The 13,490-nt window shown below is 50.1% G+C and overlaps 1 protein-coding gene across 5 annotated transcripts in view; it reads left to right on the top strand.

Moving 5' to 3' along the window:
- MSI1 (musashi RNA binding protein 1) overlaps window positions 1-13,490 on the top strand; it is a 62,006-nt gene that overhangs the window by 26,248 nt on the left and 22,268 nt on the right. For all 5 annotated transcript variants that reach the window (XM_083373289.1, XM_083373287.1, XM_083373286.1 and 2 more), the window contains exon 7: window positions 10,031-10,079. In XM_083373289.1, coding sequence (XP_083229415.1) covers window positions 10,031-10,079 — 49 coding nt within the window. The remainder of the gene's footprint in view (window positions 1-10,030; window positions 10,080-13,490) is intronic.

The raw sequence follows: 13,490 nt of genomic DNA, 5'->3' as shown, positions 1-13,490 counted from the left end.
CTCCACCAAGGCTCTTATAATCTTCAATATTTGGAAGTCTGGAAATAAAGTACTTTCAAGTAAGAGTTGCAAAGATCTTTGTGCCCTATGTGAAAGATAGGGAAAGTTCTCAGAGCTGCTTTTTCGGAGTTTCCCCCCCCCCTCTTTGTTTCCTTTCCCATGCTGCATTTTCTACATCTGTGGGTGTGAATCAAGACTGGGATATTTTTTGGTCTCCTCCTGCCAAACAAGGAAGACTTAACAGTGCCCCCAAAATGAGGGCAAATGAAATTTTTGCCCATATTCAGGTGTTGCACAAAGCATTCAGTTCTGCTTCCCCCCCCCCCAGCCATTGTGCTAAATAAATCGTGATTTCTAGCTTAGTGTTGTATGAGGACCATTGTGGCTTGGTCTATAGATGCTCAGTAGACTAAGGATGCAGGTCAAGATCTGCATTTGGAAAGGAGGGAAGGGCCAGCTAGTGGCCAAGGGCGGAGGTCTTCTTCTCCGTGGTGGTCCTGGTCCATTCAAACACCTCACTGGGAAGGTCAGTGGAGCAGGAAGCCTTCTTGGCCCCGGGCAGTTGCTGATGGGGATGATCTTGCACAGGGGGGTGGGTGGGTCTGGCGCCTTCAGTTTCTCCTGTCCCCTGAAAGGCCTTCCTGGAAGGAACCTCTCTTGAATGCTGCTTGTGCCCCACCTTCTTCTTGGCCAAAGCAGTCTCTCCCTTGCAGTGCAGGAGACCGGCGATCCAGGGGCTAAATACTCTTCTGTGACATTGCTTCCTCAGAGCTCCTCCTTCTGTGGCCGTGGATGCCCTATGATCAGTAGTTGGCATTGAAGGGGCACTTTCGTGTCCCAGCACCCCATAGATCAAAGGTACAAGTACAGTGTGTAGCTCCCCTCTTTCTGTCTTCCAACTCAGGAATCACAAAACCAGCCTCATCCCCTCTTCGCTCTATTCACGTAGTGCGCCCAAATACTTTTGTAGATCAGTTCTCATTATGTGTATAGTTAGATTTAGATTTAGGAAAAAAAATACATCTCAGTTGTTGTTGTTCTTTTTTTTCTTTTTTCATCCTTCCCCTCCACTGTTGTGCTAATTTTTTGTTTGTAGCTTTGAATATCACAATGTAGATTGCAGTACCCATATTTAGCAGCTGTCTTATCTGCATATCTCCAAATTATAACAGTCCTGTCGAATTAATGTATAAATGCGTTTAGTGAAGAAAAAAAAAGCAGTCTGCGTATATTTCTCCTTTCCCCCTAGACCAGAGCCCCCCAACCTTTGGGGCACCAGGGGCCGGTTCCGTGGAGAGAGGTTTTTCCGCAGACCGGGGTGTGTGTGGTTTTGTGTGTTGCCTGCATCCCACGGATGGGGCTTTGCTTGTTTGTGCAGACCGGTTGCTGTCATGCCGTGGCCCGGTAGCAGTCCACGGAGCGGGGGCATTGGGGACCCCTGCCCTAGAAGATTCCAGGTTTGTTGCTGCCAGAAAGTTCAGGAACTCGTTCAGCCTTTTCCCACCAATTGTTTCTAGTCCTGAGTGATGCACAAGGAGTTAGGAAGCCACAAATCTTCAGACCATCTTTAGATATCTGCCTCCTCCAGCCTTGAGGCTAACACAGACACACGCACACACACACGCATTCCAGCTACTCTACCAGCGTGGCCTGATCACCTTTTGCACTTTTCCATCTGGCTTCCAACAAGCAGTCAGTAGTGGGGGAAGCTGGATTTGCTTAACGACCACCTGATCCGCTTAACAGCTGCAGTGATTCACTTAACAAAAAAAGGGTCATAAAATCAGGCACGGTCCACGTAATAACTGCCTTGCTTAGCAACAGATATTCTGTTCCCAATTGTCGGTCAAGGTAGTACAGCAAGCCCGGGAGCAGATGTTCCCCCTCTCCCACGCCGGCAGCCCTCTGACCGTGCTCCGCCTCGCCCTCCCGACTGACCGCCTGGGGGGGCCGGCTGCCAACTCCAGCCAGTAATTCGGGGGTAGCTGCCCCCCTGCTTGGTCAGCTGAGGGGGGGATCCCGTTGTTGCCTGCCCAACTCGGGCCCTGGAGGCTGTCCAGTGGCAAGACCTGGAGCTGGCTGATTGCAGGATAGCCGGCGAGCAGGTGGCCCTCCTCTTGAGCCTCGCCTCGGCAGCTGGTCCAGCGAGGAGAGCCTGGCCTGCGCTGAAGGTCAGACCTATAAAGGGCCTTTGTTGCTGGCCTCCCTCCTCCTGGAAGAAAGGGTCTCCCCCCCCTCATTAAGCACAGAGAGGGACTCTGGCCAAATGAGCGGACTTTCTGTTCCTTTCCGCTGGGCATCCCCTCCCGTACCTTCCGCTTTAGGGATTTTTTTAAAAAGCTGCCATTGTGAAATCTCCTTTGAGATGAATCCGACTCTGACTGACAGCGTGAACATATCCATGGAGTTTTCTTGGCAACCGTGACAAAGCATTTTGCAATTGCCAGTTCTTCTGGGATTCTTTTTTTTTCTTTTTTTTTTTAAACTTCGCCATGTAACTTCAGTTCTCAAATTTCCTGGTGGTCTCCTTTCAAAGTCAGCAGGTCCGGCTTTTCGAGATCAGCCAAGGTCTGCCCTCTAAAAAAAAAGAAAAAGAAGGCAAACAAGTCAGAGAGAAGGCCGGGCGAGAGCTTTAGGCTGGCTGCTGGTGTTCTGTATACGGGGACGTATTTTGCAGAGGTATCGTGGATTATTGTGATCCAGTCTGCAGTCGTGCAAGCACGGACACTTGGCTTCGCCCGCTGTCAGTGAGGGCTACTCCGAGCCGTGGGTGGTGGGAGGTGGCGTTTTGACTTTGTATACCTGTCCCTGGCTGATGGGGTTACAGTTCAGAAGAGCTGGTAAGGAGATCATCTAGTCCACCCCGCTCAGTTCAGGAACACAGGTGGCCTTCCACCCCGGTTTGAAAGCGTCCAGCAAAGGGAGCCCCACTGGGCCCCACTGCTTGACCACTCTTCCCATCAAGAAATGCCCCTCCTTTCAGACTGGAACCGCCGTCTCAGGTTCACAGAGAACAGAATAGAACAGAGCTGGAAGGGACCTCGGCGGGGGCACCCACTTGCTGAGGAGAAGATCCTTGTCGGCCATTTTAGCCCCTCTTAGCTGTACTACAATCAGTGAAGTGGCCGAACCAGGCTGTGGTCACCCACAGGACTGGCCGATGCTCCGAAAGAGATAGTAGGTTTTTGAATTCCAAGAGATAACTGTTGGGTATAGATTGATCTCTCTGCTGCTTCCTGGCCGAGTCTTCTTGTTTTTCAGGTGGGACGTCCAGGCCTGCTCTGGGCTTCTGGTTGGCTCATGCCTTGAAGATGCCCACTAGTCTCCCCAGCCTGGCTTCCTGTCCTGGGAGTGGCATTAAGGCTCCTTCCAAGCTTGGGGTTCTGTACGGGGGTGGGCATCAGGTGAAGGAAAGGCTGATGGAAATCAATCTGCAGTTAACTATGCAGGTCCCTGGTGGGGAGAGACCTCTTTTGGGATGATGGTGCGTGTCTCTTGGACAGCTGATCCCCGGGGAGGGGAGGGGGCAGCTCCTAGGAACCCCTCTCTGGCAGAGCCAGCAGACCTGATCTGCAAAACTATGGACAGCCACTAGAAGGCAACTTCTGCGTATCTCTGCAGCCCTCAAACCCCTAGATGTGGCCCAGATCACTTGGCCCCCAACCCAGATGCAGGCAGACGCCCTCCGTGAGCTGCCAGGGAGGCAGCCCCGTTCCTCTTGCGCATTTTAAAAATAAACCCCCCCTGTGAGGCTTCTCTCTGAGTCCACCTCCAGAAGAGGATGTCTGAAGGCAGAACGGAAGTGCGCCAAGGGGAGCTGCTATTTATACCTCCTGTCTGTAAACCCTGGATCTGCCCGTCCCACACGCTCAAGGGCATCTCCTGCTCAGCGCTGGTTCCAGCAGGACGCCGAGAGGTGGATCATTTGGGAAAGAGGAGATGTGGGGGGGGGCCCTCCCGCTCCCCCTCCCGCTCCCCCTCCTCCCTGGGATGATTATGTCATCTAATAATCGGGCGGGCTGGCGGTTCAAGCCTCCCCAGAGGGTGCCTTCTCTGGACAGGCTGGCTGTTATCTGAGGAGATCAGCTGCTTCCTGGCTGGGCGTCGCTGGCTCACCCCATATGTGTGCTCAAGGTGGCATCTTGAGAGGACTCGGCCTCCTCGGAGGAAGCCACTCGGGCAGTGGTGGGATTCAGCCGGTTCGCACCACTTCGGCAGAACCGGTAGCTAATGTTTTGTTGCCCAGGCCCAGAACGGACTTCCAGAAGTGTCATCCGCACAGAGAACCGGTTGTTCACCTATTTGAATCCCACCACTGCACCTGGGATTCAAATGGTTAAGAGATGATATGAGCTCAGCCAGGTAGAGAGTGGGGGTGGGTGGGTCGCTTGGTTCTCAATGCCACCGACCCACCGGTAACCTACCACCACATTCCGGATCATTTGCAGCTTCTGGCTCATCTCCAAGACTGCCCCAGGCTGGTGGTGATTCTGGCCTAGCATGATTGGCATACCAGGCCAAACTGGACAAAGCCCTTCCTCTTATCAAGTGGGAGCTCCAGTGATGGGGGAACTCTGGTGATTGGGTCGGTTGACTAGGGAATTTTAAAAGAGCCACTGAATGCAGGCTTGGCTTGTACCCACACCCTTACATAGCAGGGGAAAATTTAAAAAAAGCAGAGAGGCAGGGCTCACATGGTGCTTGGTTTCTGGAAGAGCCATTGGAGATGAGAGCAGAATAACTGGATTATCTTCAGGGGCAAGATGGTTCTTCTTACAGACATCTCATTGCAGAATAGCAGAGTTGGAAGGGACCTTGAAGGTCTTCTAGTCCAGTCCTTTGCTCAGCCAGGAGACCCTATGCCATGTCAGACCAATAGTTATCCTCTTCTTGAAAACTTCCAGTGTTTATTTATTTTATTTATTATTACATTTATATACCGCCCTTTCCCAAAGGACTCAGTGTTGGAGCATCCACACCTTCTGGAGGCAAGCCGTTCTGCTGATTAATTGTTCTCACTGTCAGGAAATTTCTGCTTCCTTCTAGGTTGCTTCTCTCCTTGGTTAGTTTCCATCCGTTGCTTCTTCTCCTGCCTTCATGTTCTTGCTGCTTCGTTGGTTTTTGGCAGCTTGATGGCCACGGGTCTCTAAATTTCCCTTCGGGGGAACAAGCAGCCCCTCTTAGCTGTACTACAATCAGTGAAGTGGCCGAACCAGGCTGTGGTCGCCCACGGGGCTGGCCGATGGTCCGAAAGAGATAGTAGGTTTTTGAATTCCAAGAGGTAACTGTTGGGTATAGATTGATCTCTCAACTGGCTTGTGTATCTAGGTGAGGCTTCTATTCCTGCAAAGGTTCTTTTTTGGAGTTGGGGAGCATTTGTGTGGAAGCCCCTCTACACAGAATGGGGCTTAACCCTTGTAAACAATCGGTAGAGTTGTAGTAGTTTCAGATTAAATAACAGAAATGTAAAATTTATATCTGTGCTTTGACTTACGTAAGGTCGGATTAAGTACTGTAGGAATATATAGGGTCAGTTCAGGGAGTCTGCCTCATAGGTCAGAAAAGTCAAGATACACCCAGGAGAGCGCAACCGTTATAAAAACAGGCAGAGATTTGATTGCACTCTCCAAAGCTGTCTTTAACATTTTTGACCACACCTTGCAGACATCCCTGAGTCTGGTAATGTGTGGAAGTTATCTCCGTTTATGAGTAACCTCTAACAGTAGGTCTGTAAGACCTGACTGGTGTTTTTCTTCGATTTCTACTTCCTGGTGCAGCATAAACAAAGATCAATTGCTTGGCGTCTGTCCTTAGACACCAATCCTCATTTCAAAATTTGGAAAGGGATCAGCCGGTCTGGGGCACTTGAGCCACCCTTACTGGTCCGGCTGGACCACTGTCCCGTCTGGCTGGTTCTGAAGGGGCTACTAAACACCCCCCACTGCAGAGGATCTGACCTTCTGGGCCAGGTTGGGCCCCCTTGAAGGAGGGGAGTGGTGCAGGGTACTTGGGGGGTACAAAAGCCCAGGCTGCATTGGGGAAGCTGGCCCAGAAAGTCCCAACTGCCGCAGGGGTTGGGGGGGCATGGTGGTCTTCCGCCAGGCCCTCTTGGGGGAAATCGCCTCTCACGGCTCACCCAGCAGGCCGTCAGCACCGCTTTGCGAAGAGGGCATCCGAGCTGGCGCTAATCGGATCCAGCAGCTGGGATTGGAGGGCAGGGTTGCCACAGCAACCAGCCCCGGGAGAAGCCATCCCCGACAGACTCTTTTGTCTAGGCCTCTCTCGGGCGTTGGCACGGCCGGCCAGCGCCGCCTCTGGAGAAGAAAGGCTCCGGAGGACGATGAGCGGGGAGCTGCAGGGCGCCGAGAGGGGCCGGGCCAGCGGGGCGTCCACTGAGCAGCTGCCACAATAGCCCCCACCAGGGGCTGCCACTCATGCTTAGTGCTCGGACGCCTGAGCTCGGCAGCCGGGCCACTAATCCTTCCTCCCGGCCCTGAGTTTCCATGGACACCTGAGCCGGCTAGGACAGGCAGGCTGGCTGGAAGGGGCCTCGGCTGTCCTCAGGGCAGGCCTGGGCCACCATCCGCCACATCCCGGCCCTCGCTTCTTCCCTGCTGCATTTCCTGAAATGCCTTTTGCCTGGTCTCAGCGGTGCAGGGCCCGTCCTCGTGGCTGGCGTGTGGCCCTCTTTTCTCGGTCACTCCACGCCGGCCAGAGCTTTGCTGGAGTCTTCTCTTTTCCGCTTTGGAGTTTGGAGCCATTGCATTCATTTCACCCCATTGTATTCTTCAAGACCTCCTGGCCTGTCTCTGGCTCTCGGGCTGCAAAGTGTTTCCGGAGGCACCACAGCCCAGAGGAGACAGCCAGTTTGGGGCACGGGTTAAGGCACCAGGCTACAAAATGGGAAACCTGAAGTTCTAGTTTTGCAAGGAAATGGCAAACCATTTCCAAAAACTTTGCACAGAAAACCTCACTTGTTATCAGGAGTCAACACTGAAAAAAGCGCTCGGAGGTTGGTTGTGGGCCTGAATTCCAAAATCTGGACGCTGGCATCCTGCTGAGACCAGAAATTAGGAATTGCTGTTTGAAAGCTGAAGTCGAAATGTTCGCCCCGAGGGCACCCTTGCATGAGAGGCTGCCAGTCCAGCATTCCTGGGTTTGCAACAGTCGTTTGGTGCCCGAGGAGCGCCAGTCCCTGCCACACACAAGGCCTGGCATTAGATGCCCTGAGCTATTAAAAATTCCCCTCCTGCCAGCAGAGATTCCCCCCCCCCTGAGGTGCCTGCTGGTAAACTGGATAATCTTCTTTCCTCCTTGCCCGTGTTTCGGTGCCCAGCGTGCAGGAGGCTCAGAAGCTTCCAGCCCTGATTTTGCTGGGCCTGGCTGTTGACTCCAGGCCTGATCTGAACAGAAGGTTCATTGTCTGCCTTCCACCTCCCCTCACCCCAGCTGGCCGGACTGCGTCATTCAGGAGAGCCGTTCGGGTATTCTGTATGAGAGTCAGGCAGGGGCAGATTAAAGACTCCGCACTCCTGACTTGTCGGCTGCCACATAAACCCAGTTCTTGACTTCTCGAGATGCCTTTCGTGGAAGGCTGGGTGGCCAATCAGCTGTGGGCTTGGTCCAGTGGACCCTTTGCAGGACCCTGGCCAGAATTACCAGCCTTTTCATGGTCACAGGAGCTCCCTGGCTCCAGATTTTAAATTCTCCCACTTTTTTTGTCAAGCTTCTCATATCCTGCGTATCTCATTTATACGATGTGCTGAGTTTGGTTACTGGTAGCTCTTGTTTGTTCTTGTCTCGCCCCCCCAGCATATTGCTCAAATTCAACCCATTTGGTTAGTTTGTGATTCAATATGTTGTGCCAAACTAAAACTGGGTTAATTCGCTACCTACGTTAAGTGGATTGTGTGTTGACAGAAATAGGAATATGACCTACTTAAGTCCAAGATTAAGGGGTGGGATGGGGGGAACAAAAAAAAGGAGTTTTCTCACTTGCTACAACACCTACGTTGTCTCTCACTTCCCAACTGGCGCTCTGAGTTGTATTAACCCTGGTAGTTGGGAATTATGAAATTATGCCCAAATATTTGTTTTTTTTTATTGCAGTTGCCTCCTCGGTGACTGCACCTATCTCAGCTTGGCTGGTTTCCAAAGAGATAAGGAGAAATAGACCTGGTTAGTGTTTGGATGGGAGACCACCAGGAAATCCCAGGGCTGTAGAATCAAGTAAAAAAAATGTTCTGAAAGAAAACAGTAGCCAATTCACCTTGTTGCCAAGAAAACTATAAAGATAAGTCAGATGTCTCTTACCTTTGTGGTCTCCTCAAGTGGGCAAGATTGATGGTCTCTCAGCAGCCCTGCGAGGTGGTTGAGCTAAGCCCAAAGTCACCTCATGAGCTCTGTGACCAGTAGTGGAATTGAACAAGGCTTGCAACTGATCGATTGCGTGCCCCCTCCCCGCCCCCGGTGGAGCAAGGTGGCCAGGCAGCCCCCTGCCTTGAGTTCATTGCTAAGAAGGCACGATGGTGCCGCATCGTTTTGAAATAAGGTCAGCAGCTCAGATTCAGGGCTGTGGAAAGGCACTCCCACCACCAGCCCTTTAGCACAGTCTTTCTCCAGTTGCAGGTTCTGAGGTGGGTGGGTACCAGCCTGGGCTAGTCTTGAGGAACTGCCCCTTTGGCTGTAGCTGGGTGGTCGCCTGAGGAGAGCCCTGTCCTGGAAGGAAGCCATCGTGGCCATCTCCAGATGACTCCCAGGCGGCCCGACAGCCATTTTGCACCTTTGGTAGTGTTCGTGGCTTATACAGTTAATTTATGGATCAGTGTATTACGCAAATTCAGAAAAATTGGGTTAATTGAGTAAATTATGGTCCAGTTACCAGTTGTAACTGCTTTATGCAATCAGAGGTAATGAAATTTGGCATGAAGAATGGCCAGGTCTGGGCTGTGTAAAGTATGAACATCGATATAGCGCGCCTATTTTTTTTAGCTTCTGACTGGCAGTCCCTCGTCAGGTTATCCCAGTTCATCTGTCCTGGGAATAGCAGCCCTGCGTCCGTCTGTTGCAACCTCCCGCAGCCTTGGCTGTTGTTCATGTTGGATGAGCACGATGGGAGTTGCAGTCCCAAACGCTGGGATGGGCTTCGGTGAGGGAAGGCTGAATCAACCAACATTGGTATCCTGGGGAGTCTCCTGCCAACCAATAGGCAAACTTCTATGGGTTGATGACGTGGTTCTAGGTCCCTTTAAACCTATGAGGGGAAAACTTCGAAGGAGCTGATGTTGCACCTAGCCAACATTTCATTACATTTGGAATCCCTGATTCCCAAGGCTGTGTGATCTCACACCGGAGAATTTGTTCTGTCTTCAACCTACTAGCAATCTTGCAATTATCAGGTATAACTTACCACCAGCTGCTTCCTGCCTGCCCAAGGCAGGCCATCTTTTATCACCTTTCCTGCTGTTGCTGGATTTTTCACACCTGCCCAGAATAGTGAGTAAAATCTCCTTTCCTCAAAGGTTTAGAGATGAGTAAGTTACCAAGGGGAAAGTTTGCAGTTGTGATTGATTGCACACAGTCCTCTGAGGCTTAAGTGGTTGGTAGCTCTGATGCTTTCCGTGTCAGGGGACAGATTGAAACCCAGAGCTTCCTGCTGGTTCTGGATTTAAGCGATACGGATGACCGGTGGGGTTCCTGGGTCTGTGCAGATGGGAGGGTGAGGAGCTTGCCACTCTGGTTTTCTAGGAACATCTCCAGATGTTCAAGATGTTCAGACCTCCAGATGTTGGCATTGCAGGGAAAGCTTTTCCTGTCTCTGCTTCCTCCTCTTGTGCTCAAAACTCTAATAGGTAATTAAATAGCTTATCACCGTCTATTTTCTACTAATGCCCCAAATATGTTATCTAATAGATTATTGTAGCCTAACATTGAAGTTATTCCTGGCAATTATTTTATTTTTGTTTTATCCTTCTGCCCCCAACAGCCACCCATTTCACCCCACCCATCTGGATTATTTTCTCTCTTGCAGGTGGACGATGCCATGCTGATGTTTGACAAGACAACTAATCGGCACCGAGGTGAGAGAGACTCAGCGCTTGGATCGGGGGGGGGCTGCCCAGCGGTGTGGCCCCTTCCAGCACCTCCCATCCCTAATCAAGCGCTTTCACCCACTGTGGGGGCCCTGCCTCAGGTGATGCAAGCCTGGGATAAGCGGGGCTTATCCCAGCCTAAGACTTTGCAAGAAAGCCCAGGGGCTGCCCACCTTCTTTCTTTTCCCGATTTCCTTCTGGGGGACTTTGGTTGAAAAGAGGGGGCATCTCAGACATCAGATAGGTAGGTAGGTAGATAACCTTTATTGCCGTTTTTTTTTTACTGTGGGCATATTGGCACACATTAAAAATGAAATTTAGTTGCTTGCTTTCAAAATGTACACATGCATATTTAAACATGCTGTATACAACATGAATAAACCTACACCCTTACATTTAAATAACATATAAAGAGCCTTGGTGGAGCAGTGGGCTAATGCCTCCTTAAGTAACACCAGCTGCCTGCAATTAGTGCAGGTTCGAGTCCCACCAGGCTCAAGGTTGACTCAGCCTTCCATCCTTCCCAGGTAGGTAAAATGAGGACCCAGATTGTTGGGGGCAATAAGCTGACTTTGTAATAATGCCGCTTGGGGGAGGAAAGCCCTAATAAGCAGGCATATACATAGAATGAAGGCTATTGCTAAGCACATTGATTTGTGCTTCTTAGATTGTAAGCCACCATGAGTCTTCAGAGAAGGGCAGGATATAAATGGGATTTTAAATATATATATATATATATATATATATGTATATATATATATATATATATATATATATATATATATATATATGTATGTATGTATGTATGTATGTATGTATGTATGTATGTATATGTATATGTATATATATAAATATTAACCACAGTCCATCTTGAATACATAATGGGAAGAGGAAACTTTAGTCTGACCACCTGCAGAATCTGTTGAAGTGGTTTTGGGCAGATAGCTATCCAAGACCTCCAGGGACCTGCATCCTATTCCACTGTTGACAACTGGGGAAAATCCTTGAAATCCTTCCCAGTAGCTTCAACCTATCGGTTCTGGCCCTGCCCTCAGGGACAGCAGAGAAGAACTCAAGTTGGGGAAGGATGACAATCTTTCAGATAGTTATGACTGCTGTATATGTCCTCTTGGTTGTCTTTTTTGCAGACTTATTATACCCAGATGCGTTAACGGTTCCTCAGAAGATTTGGTTTCCTCCACCATCTTGGTTGGCCTCCTCTGGCCTCGATCCAAATTGTCCTATTTCTCAGAACCAAATCGGAGACTGGTCCGATCGGGACAGAATGGAGGGAGCCATTATTTCCCTGGATCTGGCTCTCTACTTCTGTCAGTGCCTCTCAAGATAGCATTTGCCCTTTCAGCAGCCGTATCAGACTGCTGAGTCACGCTCCAGCTGTGATTACAAGAATGCCCAGATCCTTTTCCCAGGCCAAATTTTCTCCGTCCTGTCCTTGCGGCTAACACATTTGCTACCCAGATGTACATTTCTTCCTGTTGAATTTCATTCTTTTAGTTTTGACCCACCCTTCAAGCCTGCCCTGTCTGAGCAATTTTGGATCTTCTCTTTTGCTTCTAAGACCGCCAAATGCCGCCATCTTTCCCACAATGCCTTCTTCTAGGTCAGCAATAAAAATGTTGAAGAGTACAGAGGCCAGGATAAGCCCTGTGGCAATCCACCTGGTGCCACTTTCTGGATGATGTGCAGCCATTTATGAGTGTCGTTCATTCATCCAGTTATGAATACAGGTAGTCCTTGACTTATGACTGCAATTGAGCCCAACATTTCTGTTGTTAAGTGAGACATCTGTTAGGTGAGTTTTGCCCCATTTTACGACCTTTCTTGCCACAGTTGCTAAGCGAATCACTGCCATGGATAAGTTACTAACCCGGTTGTTAAGTGAATCTGGCTTCCCCATGGACTTCGCTTGTCCGAAGGTCACAAAAAATGATCACATGACCTTGGGACATAGCAGCAGTCATAAGTATGAAGCATTTGCCCAGCATCCGAAGTTTGGTCACGTGACTGTGGGGAATGGTGCAAAGACCGTAACTCTGGAAAAAACGGTCATAAGTCACATTTTTCAGTGCCGTTGTAACTTTGAACGGTCCCTAAATGAACTGCGAGGACTACCTGTACTTTTAACAGCTCTACCACCCAGCCCCTATTTTATCATTTCATTCACAAGGAGACCATGAGTTCATTGAATGATTTGCCAAGGACAGAGGACATTATTTCCGTGGGATTCCCCCACAATCGATTAAGCTAGTAAGCCTATCAAGAAAGAGACGCTATTAATCCAGCACGATCTGTCTGGGGAAAACCCAGTCCTGCTCTTGATCACTGGTGCACAAACACACTCGAGGCCTTTGCCCAGGATAAATCTCAAGCTGATCCGTATGTAATTGCCTGGGTTCTCCCCCTGTAGTGGGTGGTCCTGTGATCTCTGCTCCTTCCTTCGGTACCCTCGGATGCAATTCATTTGGCCCGGGGAATGGTCAGCTGTCCTTTTGTCCTGAGCTACACAGCTCCCTCTCCACCGCCAGCATAACAATGGTCATTCGTGGCTGTGCTTCCCCTCTGACGAGGGCTGACATCCTGCCTCCTCGTCATCCCTGGTTATCGATTTATCCCATTCTCCTTGCAACAGACCTCCTGCTTCTCCCAAAGCTTTCAGAAACGTCTTCTAGCAAAACAAGAAAGTCCAGTAGCCTTTTGAAAGAAAGCGCCTTTGGGGCAACCACAACCTGGACGACAGAGCATATAGACCAGGGGTCTTCAAACTTGGCCCTTTTTATGACTTGTGGACTTCAACTCCCAGAATTCCTCAGCCAGTGTGCCTAGCTGAGGAATTCTGGGAGTTGAAGTCCGCAAGTCATAAAAGGGCCAAGTTTGAAGACCCCTGGATTAGAGACCCATAAAAATGGAGTTTTTAAGCAGACCCTACCATAGTGTGGGAATAAGGCTAGGAAGAATAATAACAAATAATTCCATTTTGCATTTGCATGGTCAGTATCGTATTTCACTTATAGTCAAGGCCGTGGTCTTCCCAGTTGCAATGTATGGCTGTGAAAGTTGGACCGTAAGAAAGGCTGAGCGCCAAAGAATCGAGGCCTTTGAACTATGGTGCTGGAGAAGACTCCTGCGAGTCCCTTGGACTGCGAGGCGATCAAACCGGTCAGTCCTAGAGGAGATCCACCCTGACTGCTCTTTAGAAGGCCAGATCCTGAAGCTCAAACTCAAATCCTTTGGCCACCTAATGAGAAGGAAGGACTCGCTGGAGAAGAACCTCATGCTGGGAAAGATTGAGGGCAAGAGAAGAAGGGGACGACAGAGAACGAGGTGGCTGGATGGAGTCACTGAAGGAGTAGGCGTGAGCTTAAAGGGACTCCAGAAGAT

Source organism: Vipera ursinii, assembly GCF_947247035.1.
Source record: "Vipera ursinii genome assembly, chromosome: 14".
NCBI classification, from domain to species: domain Eukaryota; kingdom Metazoa; phylum Chordata; class Lepidosauria; order Squamata; family Viperidae; genus Vipera; species Vipera ursinii.
The sequence above is the reverse complement of the archived record's forward strand: the minus strand, read 5'-3'. Positions and strand labels throughout refer to the sequence as shown.